Below are 19,409 nucleotides of genomic sequence, written 5' to 3' on the forward strand. Positions count from 1 at the left end.
CTGGAAGCCCCAGACATGCCTTCACATATTATCTCATGATCCCTCATGGTTGATGGGGCTGTTAAGGTGAAAGGCATTTATTCATGTTTCTCTGCCATCGTGGAAGCTCTTGTGAGCATGGGGACTGAAAACTTAACTATTGCCAGGTCTCAAAGATACGATGATGACCGAGACCTCGTTTCAGTAAATGTTTGTCGCACACGCGAACACGTGTAGTTTTTGGAGCTTCACCTTCCACTCTGGCACGTGGGCTCAGTGTACTTCAGTGGTTAATGTTGTTTCTTATAAAGAAATAAGGCAACGAGAGGAAATCCACTTGCCAAGTTTATGCGTGCTAATCAAAGAGCAGTGACAAGGTAGCTGTAAGATGACCCACATATACCTCCCAGATCCACCGAGGCTTCTCCTCCTAAGCATGAGGTCAAAATAGACTGTGTCCCGCGGCTGAACAACTCAGAGGCAGTAACGGCGGATAGAGACGTGATGACTTGCTTGCGTAACCTGGTGCCTGAGGAGAAAGTCTTTTAGATCTTTCTTTTGAGGCTGTGATCGCCCTTGCACTGATATTAGGGGGGATGAAGTCCGGCTTAACTCGGATACTAAAAGGAGAGTCATTTTGGGGAGGAAACTAATTTGGGAACCTTTCGGTCAAATTTTAGTCACTTTTAAATCTTTTACTTTGTCGCTTCTGTCCCAACTTTGAGCTATTTCCTATGTATCTGAGTTTATGTCACATCACTGAGATTTCTGAACTTTGTTAATAACCTGATTTATTTTATCTTAGGTCGTACTTCAATCATTTGTTTCTAACAGTAAGTTGCTACCAATAAATTGTTATTTTAGACCACATACTATGGAACGCGTAGTTGTTTCATGAAGACCTCCTCGAGGATGTCCGCGTCCACGTTCTCACGTGTGTATTTTTACCTTTGTTGGGCTCTTTTCACAGTGACTCCTGTAGGTTTGAGGCTTACACGTGTGGCATGTCCCCCCCTTAAGCTGCATATATAATTAGTGTCGTGTAATTAAGAGCATGAGTCAGACCCAGATTGGAGTCCCATTTCTTCTACTTAATAGCTGTGAGACCTTAGGCAAGTTATTTCAAGCTTCAGTTTCTTCAAGTGTGAGTAGGAAACAATAATAGCTCCTAGCTAATAGGATTATACGTGCATTAAGTAACCTGAATGTAACAGTCACTTGAGTACCTGCTGTGTAGTGCAGTCTCTACAGGTATAACTATGATGATGACCCTAGAAAGGACCAAAAAGGCAACTGAGCGTAAATTTCAAAATCAAGCCACCATTAGTGCATCATCCGGCGACAGCCATCTGGCTGGTGATGGCTTCGGTGTCTGCACCGTCGGACTCTTCCCCGTGTGAATGTCGTCCCTACCACCCAGTGGACAGCATTTGTGATTGAATGTTTGAGTTTATTTATCCCCATTCCTCAGAATCACTCTGCAAGAAAGATGGTGTTATCCCCATCTTACGAACGAAGAGATTCAGGCCCAGGGGATGCAGGAATTTGCTCAGCGTCACACAGAAGGTGATGACAGTTCTCGTACAGGTTTGGTCTAGATCTGCCCTGTTCTGTCTCCTGCACTCGCTCCCCCTGGAGCCTCAAAGTCCTAGAGTCCCTGTTGGAGAAGACTGGCCTGCTCCCTGATGTACCCGAGGAAAGGACCCAGGCCTGTGAGCTTCTCAGGGAACCGTATACTGTTAGTGCCTTACTCTGCAGATCATTTTTCGTATTTTGATTTGAAAAGCACTTACCCATGTTGTAAGAACGATAGTGTGCTGTATTAGAGGCAGCCAGGGCCCCACAACAGAAAGATCCGTTGTATTGCTAAACCCCAAAGATGTGCGTGCATTTACAGACATCTGTTTAAGCGCTGGTAACTGCAATGAGTCAGGATGCGTCCAAACTGCATGGTGTCCAAATGTCAAAACTGCAGCACGCTGGTGGGGACACGGTGACAAGCCAGCCTTCAGTGCACCTGCCTGGTGCACCGAGCTGGGCTGCCACGTTGTGAGTCAACACGGTTTGCTGAATGCGTTCATCTCTCTCTCATCCCCCGAAAATGCTACTGAAATGACAGCAAATCAGAAAGTAGCCTTGCTCCACAAGAGCACAAGCTTAATTCTTGGAAAAGACCAGTTAAGTGGATAAACCTGTGTCAAGTCTGTTCAAGGAAAAAAATGAGTGAAAACGCAAAGTATTAGAAATAAGAGGGGCTTCTTAATTATAAATGCAGAGATTTAGAAAATAACTTGAAAAGAAATCTGAATATGTCAAACTATATCAATATGTTTAAAAATCTTTTCAATCACTTTTGAGTAAATTTTACAAGTTCGTATTTTCTTGGTTAACTATCCCTTTCATCAGTCACCGTAGAAGAAATTAAAAAGTAATTAATTGAATTGTACACTTTAAATGGGTGAACTGTGTGGATGTGAATTATCTCAATAAAGGCTTTGGGGGTTTTTTAAGTAATGAAAGGTCCTCGCCCTTCCTCTGCCCCTGCATTGGAGGCCTGGTATTCAGCCTGTTGATGGGTAAATTCTGTAAAACCTTCAAGAAACAGTTAAGGCCTAGGTCATCTGAATTAACTTTAGGGCTTAGGGAAAGATGGCGGCTTCCCAGCTCCTTCTGTGAAGCTCGCTCGATCCTGACGTCAGAACCAGAGGATAGCGCGCAAAGCAGAAAACAAATGATGAACCTGGCATTTAACATACGGGCAGGACTCCTGCAAAAACATCAGCAGGATGAGCCATGCAGTCTCATGTGACCAAACAAGGTTTTGTCCCAGAAATGCAGGGCTGCAGTTTGTTAAGAAATCCACCGAGGAGTTAATGTCAGCAGATTAAAGGAGAGAAACCTCTGGTCATCTAAGTAGATACTGAAATAGCAACTGATAAAATTCAACATATGTTGCTTGTACAAAATCCTTATTAAGCTAGAGGGAGAAGGAGACTCCTTTAAATTGCTGAAAGCGTGTTGGACAGAAGTGGGGACTGACATCTGTACACTGCAGTGTATGAAGTAGATGGCTGGTGAGGGCCTGCTGTATAGCACGGGGGGGAGAAAAGAAGGTACAGCCTGTTCACAGGACGTGTATTAAGTTAACCTTAGAAATGCATTCCAATGAGCATTAGGTGCAGACACGTACCGTTTGATTCCACTTACACGAGGTACCTAGAATAGTCAAATCATAGAGTCAGCAAGTGCACTGGTAGATGCCAGGGGCCGGGGAGGTGGGCAGGTGGCGGGGGAATGGGGAGTTACTGTTTCACGGGGACAGAGTTTCCGTTTAGGAAGGTGAAAAATCCGGGAGGTGGATGATGGTGCGAGTTGCACGACAATGTGACTGTACTTAGTGCCGCTGAACTGTGCTGTTAAATATGGTCACAATAGTAACCATAGATACGGTAGTTGGTTTAACTCCGTTTTACATTATGTGACTTTTACCACAGGAAAAAAAGAAAACATTTTACAGAAAGAAGTGGGCTGGGGTGGCCGCGTGTTGTCCCTGGCATCCCTGTCGTCAAGGTGTTCCTCACCCCGCTGGCCTGCTGGCGCTGGGGGCTGGATCCCTGTGCGTTAACCTTGGTCCTCTCTGTTGCTCCGGCTTAGTGCAGTAATTGGGCTCTGTTTCCCGAAAAAGAGGCAACACTGGCTGTGGTTCACAGAACTAAACCCAGCGCCATTTTAAAATGGATGGGGCTCAGTGTCATTTCAAGGTCACAGCCTTGTCGGGTCTGTGACATTCCTTAGACATCTATTGCAGCTAACTTTGAGCTGTTATCTAATCGGGGAAGCTTTGTGCCTTTACTTACCTACGCTTTTCCTTCTTTCTTAGTAACTCTTTGCCCCCTTACCTAGCAGAGCATGTGCATGTCCCTCTTCAGTGGACACTTTTGCCCCCAGCACACACAGAACTGAATGCAAAAAGCATGGAAAGGAAAAAAAATCTAATGCACTTCATTTATTCTGCTACCTTGTAAGTCCTGTACAATTATATTTAAGCTTTGACTTTGTTAATATTCATGTTTCTAAGCACTTTAAGAAAACGGATGTATATGAGAGTTTAATCTTTTCCATATGCTTTTAACTTCCATATTCCCCTTTTCGCTTATTTCTTGCTTAACTATTTTAAATGGTTTTCTAAATAGAAAAGATTCTATATGAATATAGTAAACTTATGTTTCTAAGTGTAGAATAAAGCATAAAAGACAAATTTTAAAATAACTAACCTATTGATAACCTTTTTCTTGGTGGAATTACAATGAAGCGTCTTACGTTAAGTTAAAATTACAGGATTGGAAATGAGGAGTTAGTGTTTTTGGTTGGGGTGTTTTTAGTGACATTTGGGCAACGTGTAAATTTTGCTTTAGAACGCCTCTCGTCCTTGCACGCTCAGCTCTCTAAGATGGGGATCGAATCGTTACCATGGCCCCTGCCTTTCATGGCTGTGTCCTTCAGTGACATACAATGTAGCAGGCATGAGCTTGTCCTGACACCCGTGAGGAGCTTGCTGGGGACCGTCTGCTGCCTCAGAAGCCGCCGCCTAAAGCAGGTCTATAGCTTTGGCACAGGCACATCAGGGCTCCGAAAGGGCGTCGCTCGCAGAGCACTCGCGGGGCTGTTCACAGTGGAGGGGTGCGGGTGCCTTGAGGGCCTTTAGGGAAGGTGCAGGGGGCCCGTGAACTGAACTTGGAAGGCGGAGGAGGCTCCTGAGGCCGCCATGACAAAGTGCCACAAACCCCGTGGCTCGGAACAGCGGAACTTTATTCTCCCACACTCGGGAGGCCAGACATCCGAGCTCAGGGGGTCCGCAGGGCTGGTCCCGGCTGGAGGCTCCAGGGAGACTCTGTCCCAGGCCTCCGTCCCGGCTTCCGGTGGTTGCCCGTGCTCCCAGGCGTCCCGTGGCTCGTGGCAGCATCACTCCGATCTCTGCCTCCATCGACTTCTCCTGTGTCTGTGTCCGCTCTCATCTGTAAGGACACTGGTAATCGGATTTAGGGCCCAACCTGATAATCCAGGGTGACCTCGTCTCCAAAGACCCTTGTTCCAAATAAGGCCGCGTTCTGACGTTCCAGGTGGACGTATCTTGTGGGGACCACCATTCAGCCCATACAGAAAGGCAGGTAGGAGTCCAGTGGCCACCTGGGCCGTGCGCCCAGTAGAGGCAGGCACGAGGACATGGGCCCAGAGTTCAGAAGCTGCCTTTGAAAAGGAAGTGTCCACGGGATCCCAGGGTGTGAAACTCCTCGGGGCCGCGGCGTGTGAGGTGCTGTGCTGCGGTGAGGACTTGTCAAGGGTGGTGTGTGAGCAGATCTGCTTGCAGGGAGAGAAACACTCGGCCGTGCCTTCCTGGTTAGAGCGCACAGCTGTCTGCACGTAAACTGAGACGTTGCGTTTCCCAGGTTGTTCTGTTGACCTTCACAGAGTAAACACTTTAACGTATACTTTCTCCTTCCCAGTAGCACTCTTCAGTAGCTCCCTGGGCTGATGCTGGGTTAGCGTGTGACTGGACGGCGTAACGTCATTCCACGGCGGGTGGCTTTCATAGACCAGTGGCTCAGGTGCCAGCGTGACACTCTGCAGTTACACTTCTCCCCGGGGACGGATAAAATAACCCAACAGTGGGACACGGCGATACTTTCTGAGCCCCAGTTGCCTTTTGAATAACGAGAGCTTGAACTTGCCTTCTCAGGAATTTTAATAACTTATTCCAAACAACCTGTTATTGTTGAATGGTTTTGGTTTTTTGGGGGTGTTTTTCCTTTTTGGTTTAACTCCAGATACTCTTATTTTCTGTTTCAATGCGTTTCTTCCTTCAGGCACAGTTTGGACTTCAGCATAGGTAAATGACACAAATGGCGCTCTCATCAACAAGCTTCACCAAATGTAGAGAAGCAATGACTTCTTTGTTGTTTTTTTTTTTTTTTTTTGGTACGCGGGCCTCTCACTGTTGTGGCCTCTCCCGTTGTGGAGCACAGGCTCTGGACGCGCAGGCTCAGCGGCCATGGCTCACGGGCCCAGCCGCTCCGCGGCACGTGGGATCTTCCCGGACCGGGGCACGAACCCGCGTCCCCTGCATCGGCAGGCGGACTCTCAACCACTGCGCCACCAGGGAAGCCCAGCAATGACATTTTTATGGTATTTTACTTTATTCTCCTGACTTTAAATGCTGACACTTTTGTTATTGATGTTATTGCATCAGTAATAATCTAGCCTTATCATGAACCAAAATACATTTTAGTGTCATTTTGCTTTGCTTGGTCAAGCTTTTTACATTAAAAAAAGATAGTGTTACAGATCCACCTCAAAACTGAGAACCCCAGGCTAATCATGAGAAAAAACATCAAATTCCAGTCGAAGGGCATCCTCCAGAGTATCTGCCCAGTGCTCCTCAGAACTACCGAGACCATCAAACCAAGGTGTGAAGAGCTGTCACTGCCCAGAGGAGCCCAAGGAGACAGGGCTGCATGTGAGGTGCTGTCCTGGAGGGAGAGAAACTAAGGCAATTGAGTAACTGTAACAGACGTACCGCACGGATGTAAGCCGCTAGTGGTTGGGGGCACACATTTCACCACCTGGGGGCTGGTGATGCTGCAGAGGGAACAGAGGGCCCAGCTCTCCATGCCCTGCTGGCCTGGGGGCTGCAGGTGTGAGCAGGGAAGTCCTGGGGGGCCTGGCGGGGAGTCACAGCCCCAGCGGGCTCAGGAGAACGTGGGCCGTGCCCCACACAGCCCCGTCATCGGGGTGGACCCTGCCGGCTGCAGCACTGATCCTGACGTGGTTGTTGGATTGTGACTCAGAGTATGGGATAGATACCGTGAGTCAATACTGAGACAGACAGACCGACAGACAGCTCTCCTCTACAGAAATGTTCCAAGTACAGTAAGTTCCCTACATACAAACGAGTTCCGTTCCAAGAGTGCATTCGTAAGTCTAAATTTGTTGTAAGTCCAACAACGTTAGCCTAGGTGCCCAACTAACACAATCGGCTGTATAGTACTGTACTGTAATAGGTTTAGAATACTTTTCACACTACTAATACATTAAAAACAAACACAAAAAATAAAGAACATTTTAAATCTTACAGTACAGTACCGTGAAAAGTACAGTAGTACAGTACAACAGCTGGCATCCAGGGGCTGGCATCGAGTGACAGGCAAGGAGAGTTACTGACTGGAGGAGGGGGAGGAGGTGGGAGACGGTAGAGCTGAAGGGTCGTCAGCAACAGGAGGCGGAGGGCCAGCTGCCATGTCACTCACGCCCGACGCTGATGGCACAGGGTCCGGTTCCTTGCTGGATTCAGTTCTATCTACCCAGCTGAAAAAACGATCCAGCCGTGTCTGGGTAGCAGCTCTTTTTTTCTCATCATAGATGACACAGTGGCACTGGATTGCTGAACGGCTGCTGCAGCCTTCGTGTACCGTTCGTTGTACGTTAAGGTCCCGTGCCTCCAGCACTAGCAGCGCCTCCTCAAATGCAGAGAACCCCCTTGCCATTGCCTGCGTCGTGAATCTCTTTGGTTCTTCAGTTACTTCTTCCTCTTGTCTCTCTTCGTCCTTTCTCTGGGCCTGCAGTTCCATCAGGTCTTCATTCGTAGGCTCCTCACGTTGCACAGCAAGGAGTTCAGTGATGTCGTCCTCTTGCAGATCTAGCTCCAGCTTCTCACTGAGGGTCTCTAAGTTGCTGAAGACCTCTTTGGACTCTTCATCCACCTTCTCAAATCCACGAAAATCATGAACAAACTGTGGGGAAAAGTTCTTCCAAACCCCATTCACGGTGACGGCCGTAACCTCATGCCAAGCAAAGTCAATTTTTTTTTTATGGCCTGTAGATGTTATAGTCCTTCAGAGATTGTCGCAGGGCTGTTCCTGATTCGTCAGTCGCCTTTACTGCCTGACGAAAAGTGTGACATAAATCATATTTCTTGAAAGTCGCTATAACTCCCTGGTCCATAGGTTGGATGAGCGACGTAGTATTCGGTGGCAGGTGCACTACTTTGACGTTGGGATGCAAGTCATCCATGAATGGGGGGTCGCCCAGAGCATTGTAGAGCGACAAAAGAATGTGGAATGGGACGTTCTTCTCCAAGCAATATTTCTCTACCTCCGGGATAAAGTGGTGGAAAAACCAGTCCTGGAAAACGGCCTGTGTAACCGAGGCCTTGGGGTTACTCTTCCACACAATAGGAAGAGAGCCCTTGGCTGTTTCTGAGGGCCCTTGGGTTCTCTGAATGATAAACTAAGAGAGGCTTCGCTTCATATCACCGGAAACACTGCCACCAAACAACAGGGTTAGCCTGTCCTTTGCTGCTCTGTAGCCTGGCATCACCTTTCCTCCTTGCTGAGGTAACTTTGGTCTGGCATCCTTTTCCAGCGCAGTCCTGTCTCGTCCACATTAAACACCTGCTCAGGTAAATACGCGCCTTCATCAATAATTTCTTGAAGCGTTTCAGGAAATTCCTGGGCAGCTACCGTATCTGCGCTCGCTGCCTCGCCGCTTACTTTTACGCTGTGACGGTTGGCTCCAGTCTTGAACCGATGAAGCCAGCCGTGGCTGGCATTAAAGGATGCGCCCTCTGATTCTTCGCCGTGTTTCTTCTTCAAGCCTTCATAAAGGCTCTTAGCTTTCTCTTGAGTCAGCATTAAGCTGAGCGGGACTCAACACTAATGCTGGTCCTGCATCCGCACACTGAGACGTTTCTCCATCTCCTCCACCAATTTTCCACGCCTCTTCGATATTATTGTCTGCACAGCAGACTTTACATATTCTATGATCTTGCCCTTGTTCTTTAGAATCGTGCCGATGGTTGAACGACTCATCTTACAAGAATGAGCAGCGTCTACCATCTTTTCTCCTCACTCCACTCTCTCAATTATTTTCACATTTGTTTCCATCGTTATCGCGTGGCCCTTCTTAGCGGCACCGGCTACATCACCACTGCTTTTACGCTTGCTTCTGGACACCCTGGGCTTGAAATAAAGATGCTGTACTCCTGTACTCTATACAGTCCTGCACAGTAAAGTGCGCAAGAGCACAACCACTTGTCGAAGATGCGCGCTCACGACAGTGTACGCCAGACACGTGAACTGACTTTTGTGATTGGACATGCGAAGGCACATTCACCTCTTTGAAAGTTCACAACTTGAAGGTTCACGTGTAGGGGATTTACTGTAATTCATGCAGATGCTTCGCCCTCAGGGAGGTGGACCGTGACTTCCCTGCCAAGACTGCAGTGTGGAAAGAGGGGGAAGAGTCCCTGTAGGGGAAAGACCCGACAGATCCTGCCTGGGCCACGTGACCCAGGTGATGAGGTGTGTTGACAGCAGGTGCCCTAGGTACAGTGGGATGCGAAGGCACCTCGCCTTCTGGTCTTCCTGCTAAAACACACAAACCCCAAAACTGAGACCATGAGAAAAACATCATACAAATCCGGAATGAGGGCCGTTCTACAGAATGCCTGACCAGTACTCCTGGTCAAGGTCTCAAGGTCAAGTACTCAAGGTCATCAAACACAAGGAATGTCTGAGAAGCCATCACTGCCTAGGGCAGGCTACGGAGCATGATGACTAAATGTGCTGTCCTGGATGGGGTCCTGGGACAGAAAAAGGATGTTAGGGGAAAACTAAGGCAACCCTATTAAAGTGTGAACTTTTTAGTAATGTGTCAGTGATGGTTCGTTGGTTGTGACAGATGTGCCGGAGGAACGTCAGATGTTATCTTTAGGGGAAATCCGGTATGGGGTGTATAAGGAACTGCTGTGTCTTCACAGCTTCTCTATATAAATCTAAAGCTATTCAAAATAAAATGTTTATTTAGATATTTTTAAAAATTAACAGACAAATTAAGATGTTACCCCAAAATATGTTTAACACAAAGCTTACAGTGTTTTAAAAATTCTAAAAGTTCGAATATTTCTTTCCATAGTATTTTAAGATTTTATTTCAGATACTTGTACTGTGATGCTAACGTCTATAACATGTGCACTCCTTTATGAAAATTCTTGATTTAATTAACAGACAAACTGTCTTGTAAGGGTTCCGTTCTGGGAGATGGAGTGTTACGTTTTATTATAGTTTCCCCCTTGATGTCCTTCATTTGCATTTTAGGAGAATGGATTTGACCAGCACTTTGTAAACTTTGTAAGTTAAATGTTAGTGACGCGTGGGCTTGCCTGCACTGGTCCTTTGAGCCTTGTGTCTGCACAGATCCCCTCTGAATAGGCTTCGAGGAAACGACTCATTGAGCAGCCTGGTAGTCGTCCTCCTTGGCCGTGCGGGAGCAGTGATGGCAGAGAAGGACCGGGACTTTGCGTGTGGCTGTCGTGTGAACGTCCCACATTCCAGTTCTTTCCTGTGCAAGACTCCTGTTTTCTGGGAGATAAACGTTTTGAGAGAAACGGAAGCATGCTGACTCAGATTCCATCCGTCCATCCGTCCACTCACCGACGGCCGCTTACCTGGTTCATCAGCCCGGCCTTGTCCTGTGGTAGCACTCATGACAGTGTAGTGACGGTTAATGCCTCTCCCGCACTGGTCTGTAGTACCTGCAAGGCAGCGGCATGTGTGTTGGGTCCCCAGGGACCCCCAGCCTCCAGCTCCGTGGAAGCTGTTGGGAGCAGATGGCCGTGGGCGCCTCGCCTGCATCCAGGTTCTCCTGTTTGAACAGCTCCGACCGAGGGTGTTCTCTGGCAGCTGGGCTTGTGGGCGCGGGGCAGGAATGTCAGAGGTCATGCCCCAGGGTAACCCCTCACCAAAGAGGGCGGGGTGCTCCTGACTAGGAGGCAGTTCTGAGGTCCGTGCGCGGCCTCTCCGGGGTCCCCAGCAGCTGCCAGTCTGCACAGAGCTGTGACCTGCTTCCCGGAGCTCCCTTTTTTGACTCTTTCCTTCCGTCTCACTTCCCCTGGTCTCGGGGTCAGCTTTGGGAGAACCCACACTGAGACCGTATGCAGTAAGTCGGTATCTATCGACGAAATTAATAAGCATAGTAAATGAGTAAGATCCTGACCATTCAAAGAAATTATCATCCAGGAAGAAAAAGGTTATCAGAGCTGTGCAGATCCCATGAATGAGACATAAAGCGACGACTGATGAGAAGTACAGATAGAACATGCGTATTCAGGGGAAGAAGTCGCTGCAGACTTCCCTCCTTACCCTCCTGACTCAGGGTCGGCTCCTGCCTGGTGACCTTGAGCCATCCAGCACCTCACCTGTCGCGTGGCTCACATCCCAGTGCCCTCGTTCTGCCATCCGGTGAGCTGGGAGGACAGAGGTGTGTCTGCTGTGTCCCCTCATGTCTCGACACTGGGACAGTGCCCCGCAGACAGTAGCTTCACAGGTGTCTGTTGGGCCCGTGCGTTCATGGGGAGACTAAGCGGCAGAGTTTCCATGAGGAGAGGGTTGGAGTCGTGGGCACGGATTCAAATCCCACTCCAGTCACTGCCTAACTTGCTGATTTCAGGCCGGTTGCTCAGTCAGCTCACATGTAAAGAAATCGAGGCACACCCTTCAAGGTCGTGACATCAATTAAATGAGGTCATTTCCTGTAGTACCTGGAGTTACAGCACAGAAATGAGCGCTCAGATGTTCACTGCTTTTATGGAGAAGATGGCATTTGAGGTTGGGTTGAAATTGGACGAGAAAAAAGTGGAGAAGGGAGTTTGAATTACAGCAGAAGGAACAAATGCCAGAAAGTGAGATTAAGGACGGTAGGGAGCTTATTAGCAGGGAGCTGTGTGCCTGGACCCGAGAACAGGAAGTAGGGAAATGAGGCCACGGAGAAGCCAGACCACGGAGGTTCGTGAATGCCAGCCTGAGTTGTCTGACTTTATTCCACGAGCAGAAGGGGAGATATCTGAGAATGGAACTGCCCATGAAGTGATGGGATTATGAACTATGAGTTACAGTACCCTGAAGAGAGGTCAGAAATGAAAATAGAGGTTTGGGAGCGGTTCACATAGTTTATCATGAAATTGGCAAACCAGTCAGCATATACCGCCTGTTTACCACAGTAGGAAATAGAATAACAGGGGTCCTTTCCACAGTCAAGGAACTTGGTTAGCGTCACACCGTTTAACACTTATCTTGCTAATTAGTATGTACAATATAGTAATTTTTTTCTTCTGGGATATTTCCCAGGTAATCTGAATCTTCCCCAAATGAACAGATGGGTATGGGCTTAGCGGCATTGTCAAAGAGGTCTCTTGGAGATGTATTCCTTGAGTGAACCAGAAGATAGGAGTGAGGTCCTCCTGGGCAGTGGGCAGTGGGCCATTGTCCGGCTACGGGCACAGCTTTGGAGTCACAGTACCTTGTCATTCGTTTTGCCAACTGTCAATTAACTTCTACAGAAATTTAAATAATAAAGGCTACTTTATGTGCATTTGTTCACATCGTGGCTGTTTTCAGGGCTCCTCGTCTCCTTGTGTAGATCCTTATTTCCATTTCATGTTTATATAAATGATGCCTTCAGATTTTTTAAATTTCCAGTTATTCCTTGCTAGTATATAGAAATACAGTGGCATGTTTTTTTGTTGTTGTTTTTTACTAACTGCATTCTCTGACCTTGCTAAACTCTTTTTTTTGATCTGGGAACTTTTTTGTAGATTCTTTGGTGTTTTCTGTGTAGAAAGTCACAGAGTCTGCCAATAAAGACAGTTTTGCTTTTTCCTTTTATATCCGTAGCCTTCATTTTTTTTCTTGCCTTCTTGTACTAGTGAGGACAGCAGTGTTGATCATCATGAGCGTCTCGCTCTTACAGGGAAAACACTTCTTATTTTCCATTGTCTGTTAGCAGTAGATTTTTCATGCATACTCTTTTTTTGTAATTTTTTTATGCGGTACGCGGGCCTCTCACTGTTGTGGCCCCTCCTGCCGCGGAGCACAGGCTCCGGACGCGCAGGCTCAGCGGCCTCCGCGGCATGTGGGATCCTCCCGGACCGGGGCACGAACCCACGTCCCCTGCATCGGCAGGCGGACTCCCAACCACTGCGCCACCAGGGAAGCCCTGCATACTCTTAATCTGATAGAGGAAGTTCTTTACTGTTACTGATGTTTGCCTTTTTTTTCTTTCCTTTTCAGCAGAAGACTCAGAAAGTGGTGTTTACATGCGATTCATGAGGTCACACAAGTGTTACGACATCGTTCCAACCAGCTCCAAGCTTGTGGTCTTTGATACCACGTTACAAGTGAGTGTGCCCAGTTTCCCTGAATCTGGGGTATATTATTTGGTGCCTGCTTTGTCGGGTAAGTTAAATCCAGCAGGACCCGCAGACAGTATCCAGTCCTTTCTGCACGTCAGGTCCTGTGCTGAGGTTTTGTCTGAGTTGTCAGTCGTCATGGCAGCCTTCTGGGGAATGTGCTGTTTTATGGATAAGGAAGCTCATTATCTAGAGTTTGCTCACATTCTAGCATTTAAGAACTCAGCCCACAGAGCTGGTGAGTGACGGGGCCTGGATTGGCGCTTGGGTCTGTGTGATGCGTGCCGGCCCCAAGCCCTTAACCGCTAGCTGCACCTCCTCCCTCGGCTCGTCCTGAAGGCCTGGGCTATTTAGTAGAACAGTGAAGTTGAAATAATACTGGTTCAAAAGAAAGCATCGCTCAGGTGGGTAATCTCCTAAGAGAAGACTCTGCTGATCTCTTTCAGCAGAAAATTTGAACCTGATTATTTTGGTATTAAAATTATGCTTATTGTAACTCGTTTTATACCAATATGACTTACAGTCGGACGTGAAAAGTCCCAAATACTACATTCAGTGCGATGACCAGATTACATCCGGTGTAATAAATACGTGTGCACACACAGGTATACGTGTGTGCATTTGGTGTATAGATGTACACATCAATCTTTACCAAGCAGGATTGTTTTCACCTGGGCTCCCCAAAAGTAGAGGCTGAGCCAGGAATTCATGGGCAGTGGGCGCTTTAACTGGGCGTCCTGCCAGGGGAGCCCCTGGGGGACTGGGGGAGAAGGGGAAGGGGCAAAGGCCAGGGAGGGCAGCCTCCGCTGATCCCTCAGGGGGACCCCAGCGGGTAAGGTGCCTGTGCGAGTTCACCCTGGCCTCTTTCAGCCTCGTCCAGGGCTGCCCTGGGAGATGTGTGCCCTGGCCCTGCCAGCTCGTCCCAGCGCTCGGGGCCCTCTCCCCAGGCCTCCCCCGCCTGCTCTGCTGGCGCCCCCAGCGGCCCGCCCTGTGGCTCTTCCTTGAGGACGCCTGGGCTCTAGGAGCTCCTTTGCCTGCATTCGGTCTCAGCTGCACAGGATTCTCAAGAATGTAGACATGGCTTAGTTCTTAATTTTATTTTCCAATTTTTTTTTTTTTTTATAAATTGGCCTAAAATCCTATGACTTTGCTAAATTCACTTCGGACCAGGTAACCTTCAAGGTCCCTTCTACAACTCTGATTCTTTGACACAAAGAGGACAGAGAGGCATCCAGGTGCAGTGTTACAGGAAATACTCTCTACCACGGTAACTACAGACTTCAATAGTAAAGTAACGAGAAATTCTGAATTCCCCAAATAAAGAAGTAGACCAGCCCGTCTCACCCTCGCTCCACCCTCCAAAGTCCTGACCGTCGCTTTCCACCAACAGAAAAGCACATGACAGCGCGTACGCCCTGCACCTGCTTTCACTCCTGTTCAGCTTTTCCCGTGTTGTAAAATTAACTCTTTTCTGAATTTAGAATTTAGCCAGAGTGAGTAAGACATGAAAAATGTGATGCTTTATGGATCATCGGAGGTCACTAATCCAGTGACTCTCACTTCCCTAATTAGTAGAAGCTGCATGTGCCTGTCTCCTGGAAGTCACGAATCCTTGAGGCTCTAAGCTTTAAAGGAGCTAAAATTGGTTACCATGGAAATGGGGGGGTTGGCACTGGTTACAGCAAAGTTAAAGATGTGTTTGAAAGGGCTGACTCGACTGTTGTCTAGACACAGACGGCAGTGGTGGTCGTGGACGTGTCTCGAGAACGAGGGAAGCGAGCAGGGGAGACACAGCCCGTCCCCGAGACCAGGTGACCGTCCTCTGGGTGGGGTCGTGGCCTAGACGGCTCCCTGTGTGCACGTGTGATGGGACAGCATGGAGCCACCGAGGAGGGCGGAAAAGACGTTTGTGGAGAATGTGTTTGTTTTTTTTTTAAGATTTAATTTTTTATTTATTTTTGGCTGTGTTGGGTCTTCGTTGCTGTGCGCGGGCTTTCTCTAGTTGCCGCGAGTGGGGGCTACTCTTCGTTGTGGTGCACGGGCTTCTCATTGCGGTGGCTTCTCTTGCTGCAGAGCACGGGCTCTAGGCGCGTGGACTTCAGTAGTTGCGACACGTGGGCTCAGTAGTTGTGGCTCGCGGGCTCTAGAGCGTGGGCTCAGTAGTTGTGGCGCACAGGCTTAGTTGCTCTGCGGCATGTGAGGTCTTCCTGGACCAGGGCTCGAACCCATGTCCCCTGCATTGGCAGGTGGATTCTTATCCACTGCGCCACCGGGGACATCCCCTAATGTATTTATTTTTAAGTTAAAAAAAAGCAGGTTGCAGAGCAACACTTACATTCTGACCAAGTTACCCTGAGGGCCCAGAGTATCAGAGACACAGCTGGTCTGGGAACCAGAGTCAGCTGTTCACAGGTGGACTGAAAACGGGGTCGCAGACAGTGGAGAAGAGAGGGAGAGAAGGGCCGCTCGCCCCAGGCGGCCGCGCCCTCAGCCTCTAGCTCGGCCTCTGTGAGGCCCGTGGGCTCCCGCAGGCGGGGCTGTGACGCGCCCCAGGGTCCTGTCGCTCAGTCTCGCGTCAGTGTGAGAGACGGCGCCTTGGTCCTGGTGCCCCGGAGCCCAGTGCACGTCCTAGAGTCGCGTCCCTCCCCCTTGGCCCGCCTGGTTCTCCCTCGGCGTCGGCGGTCGTCCGGAGCCCCGACTGCGGTGTGACTGAGGGAGGGGGTGATGCCCGACTCCCACCGGCTCCCTCACCCAGTGTCGCGGGGTGCCCGGTGCTCAGGCTGGACGGGGCGGAAGCCGCCCGCTCGGCTTGCTCGGTCACTCGGCATCTCAGCCGAGTTGTTCCTTCCCGACCAGGGCCCCGTAGTAAGCCAGGAACTGTTTCTCAAGAGGAAAAGAATTACCTGCAGACGAAGGCATGGCTTTTTGCTCTTTGTTTGTTTGTTCCAAAAACCCAGTGAATCTCCTGCTGGTGCCTGATGGGGGCCTCATTCGGCGTCCCCAGCTCGGCCTTGCGGGGGGCCCCAGGCCCCAGGTGGACGAGGGGCCTGCCCTGCCGCAGAGCTGTGTCTTGCTCTGGGCCCCTGTGAAGACTCACTCTGACCGTGTCAGAGCAGCGCTCAGACACAGTGTGTGCCGCTTGCGGAGACCTGCCAAGGGTGGCAGGGGTGCGGGCAGCAGCCTGAGTGGCATGGGGGTCTCTCCGACGCTCCAGGCCGTGGCCTCCCTCACTGGCTGGCTGGCCGATGTCACACCGAGGCGTCTGAAGCATTGCCACTTCCTGCCCATCAGACCCGTCAGCACTGTGTCATCGATGTCACGGGACCGTGTGATGTGAGGCCTGTGGGGTGGTCAGCATCTCTGCAGACTGCGTGCAGTCACAGAGCCAGAGGTGAGGGTGTGCGAGCATGCCATGCAATGTCAAGGCAGACTGCTTCTCGGGGTCCTTGTACGTTGGTAGAGGGAAAAAGCGTGCGCGGCTGACGGCTGCAGGGCCCTGCGATGCTGCGTCTGGAGTTACAGGAATCCAGTCACTCTGGGAGATGCGGTCCCAGCCAGACGGGCAGCTTCCCTGGGGTGTGACGGCCAGCCTCTCCATCTGCGCACTTCCCCAGGGATGCTCTGCTGTGCTTGGCTTGCCAATCTGGTAGCTTCAGGGGCGTCCTCCCTGGGCCTCCTCGGCACGATATCCCTCACCGCGTGGGTCCGAGAGCCAGTGTAGGGATCCAATGACATGCTCAGGACTGAGCGGGTAACCACGGTGTGGCCTGCAGCCCCGTGAGCTCCTTGTGCTTGACCTTGGCTGCGACTCCGTCTGTCACCTGACTGACCGTAAGCCCCGCCTTTGACCAGTGACCATGGTGGCATTTGGGGTTCTAGGAATCAGCGTCCACTCAGAGCCAGCATCCGGTCACCCTGGAAAGTCTGCGTCTCCTTTTCCCCAGTGCTCAGTCATCCTAGGAAGTGGGACAGGAGGAACGGCACGTCCTGGGCGGGGCACTGTCCTCGGGGGACCCCGCGCCCCTCAGAACGGGGCTCTGGGTCTGAGAGCGGCTCAGGTCTGGAAACGGTGAGAGGACAAGACTCCGTGTTGGTGACTCAGGTTGGGGTTTTGGCCCCTGGACTGAGAATTTCTCTTGTTACGTAGATCAGGCAACACTTTAGAGGACCATGCATCTGTCTCACTTCTAGGGATGCTGTAACTGGGTAGCCACGACCAAACCGTCTGCGAATCAGAACATTCTCACCCCTGGCCACGAGCCTGCCCTGCTCCCTCAGGACCTGCCACCACACTGGCATCAGTGAGGCCGTCATGGTGCTGCCCCCTGCAGAGCGCAGCCAGCACGCAGCTTCTCAGGGGGTAGGGGTCCCCGCACGCAGACATTTCTCAGAAACCTGGGGAGGCTGTGACCTCGGGGCCCTTTGGGGGAAGGTAGCTGAGGGCTGGCTGTGCAGGCCGCATGTGCTGAAATCTCCCTGAGCCTGTGGGTTCACTCTTCCTCATTAGGCCTCCGAAGTTCTGGCATCTCGGCCTTCTCAAACATGCACTCAGCAATGCCCTGCATTTCAAGGCAGTCAACTCAGAAAGCTTCAGAGCCGTTCCCAGTGGCATGCACTAAACATTAAATCCACATTTCTGGTAAATCCACCTGTGTCAATAAACCCTACCATATCCAGTGTTCAGTTCCCTCTCCTTGGTCTAATATTATTAGAAGCTATTCCCACACTTACTTCCCAGGTTTCTGCAGATATGAAATAGCGGAGCTTTATCGTTGTTTCCATGTGTGAGGCCCCCTCTCGGGGTCAGGCTGGAGTCTGTCCCCAGTCACAGGTCTCGGGGCCGCAGAGGCAGCTGTGGTTGTCTGGGGAATGGAGAACAAGCGACCCCGTGCAAGGCGTCTGCCCAGGAACACTCGCTGCTGGGCTTCCAGGCAAAGAAAGGCCATTCTGACACCACGCAGCCGGCCGTTTCCACTGCCAAGGGAGGCTCGGAGTCGCTCTGGCATTCAGGAATCTCTGCTTCGTCCGAGTCCAGCCCTGTGGCTGTGCTGGGTTCCAGGGCTCCTCCTACACTCCTTCCAAACCAGTGCCCCGGCTTTCACGTCAGAGACCAGGGAGACTGAGTTCGGGGTGGTGACTCTCCGAGTCCCGCAGAATTACATTTTGTGTTGGATTTGGGAAAGGTCAGCCTGGTAGCTACAAGAGAAGGGCTTTTTAGGGCTGCCATAGAGGCTGCCAGGTTCTCGGTGACCGAGAGTCCCCAGTCGGAGCTTGTCCTTTCCCCGGTGTGTGAGCCCCATCCTCTGGCAGGACTCTGCCCACACCAGATCCCATGTTCCTTTCGCTGCAGTGATAGCTAGTGCAGCAGCCCCTGGCCCCTGCTCTCCTCCGGCGGCTGCAGAGTTGGGCAGGGACACCACGGTCACAGGTGATGCTTGTTCCCTCTCGATGCCGCTGCCTGCCCGGGGTCGCTGGGGATCTGAGTCCCCGCTGACCCAGAGCTCAGCACTGTGTTCAGGCCCAAAGACATGCGCCCGGTCCCAAACCCTCTGTCCCCAGAACCCTGCCTGGTGCGTGCGCTTCTGTATCAGTCAGGGTCCAGTCGGGACGCAGAAGCCATAGCAGCCGTTGAACAGAAAACTAACATAAACCAGTGGTAATTGGACGTAAGTCAACTGGGTCACTGACAGGGTAAGTACTGACCTCTGAGGCAGCGTTCTCAGACCTGCAGCTGTAGCATCACTAGGAAATTCCCGGACACACGGACAGACCATCAGGCCACCTCAGACCCACTAAACCGAAAGTCATGGTGAGGCCCAGTGGTCGTGTCTTACCGAGTCCTTCCAGCAGTTCTGGTTCTAGCGCTCTGCGGCTCGAAAACCGCTGCTCTGGGGCATTGTGGAGGTAAGGAAGAGCCTGTGGCGCCTTCCGAGGGGCCGCCTCTGGCTGGGGCTGTGCCTTGGCGGCAGGCGGTAGGGGGAGAGCGTGGGGAGGCCGCTCAGGCGGGACTCAGCCGCTGCTGCTGCAGGAGGGAAGCAGGTGGAGCGGCCGGCAGGCGGGAAGCCCCCAGGTAGGGACGTGCGCCGGGCCGGGCCCTCTCCCCACACTCCTGTGTCCTAACCTCCAGGCGCTGCGGAACATGACCTTACCTGGACGTAGGGCCACTAAGAGGTAATTAGTCACGAAGGCG

At 50.8% G+C, this 19,409-nt stretch overlaps 1 protein-coding gene across 6 annotated transcripts in view; it reads left to right on the plus strand.

Annotated features, from left to right (window-relative positions):
* Positions 1-19,409, plus strand: part of PRKAG2 (protein kinase AMP-activated non-catalytic subunit gamma 2) — a 276,675-nt gene that overhangs the window by 224,800 nt on the left and 32,466 nt on the right. For 4 of the 6 annotated variants that reach the window (XM_027101458.1, XM_027101457.1, XM_027101455.1 and 1 more), the window contains one exon: positions 13,101-13,207. In XM_027101458.1, the coding sequence (XP_026957259.1) occupies positions 13,101-13,207 (107 nt within the window). Of the gene's footprint in view, positions 1-11,056; positions 11,062-13,100; positions 13,208-19,409 lie in introns of those variants that run through there. The other 2 variants (XM_027101460.1, XM_027101456.1) reach the window with 2 other exon arrangements.

Source organism: Aethalodelphis obliquidens, unplaced genomic scaffold, assembly GCF_003676395.1.
Source record: "Aethalodelphis obliquidens isolate GAN/ISIS:26980383/991018 unplaced genomic scaffold, ASM367639v1 scaffold5, whole genome shotgun sequence".
NCBI classification, from domain to species: Eukaryota; Metazoa; Chordata; class Mammalia; order Artiodactyla; family Delphinidae; genus Aethalodelphis; species Aethalodelphis obliquidens.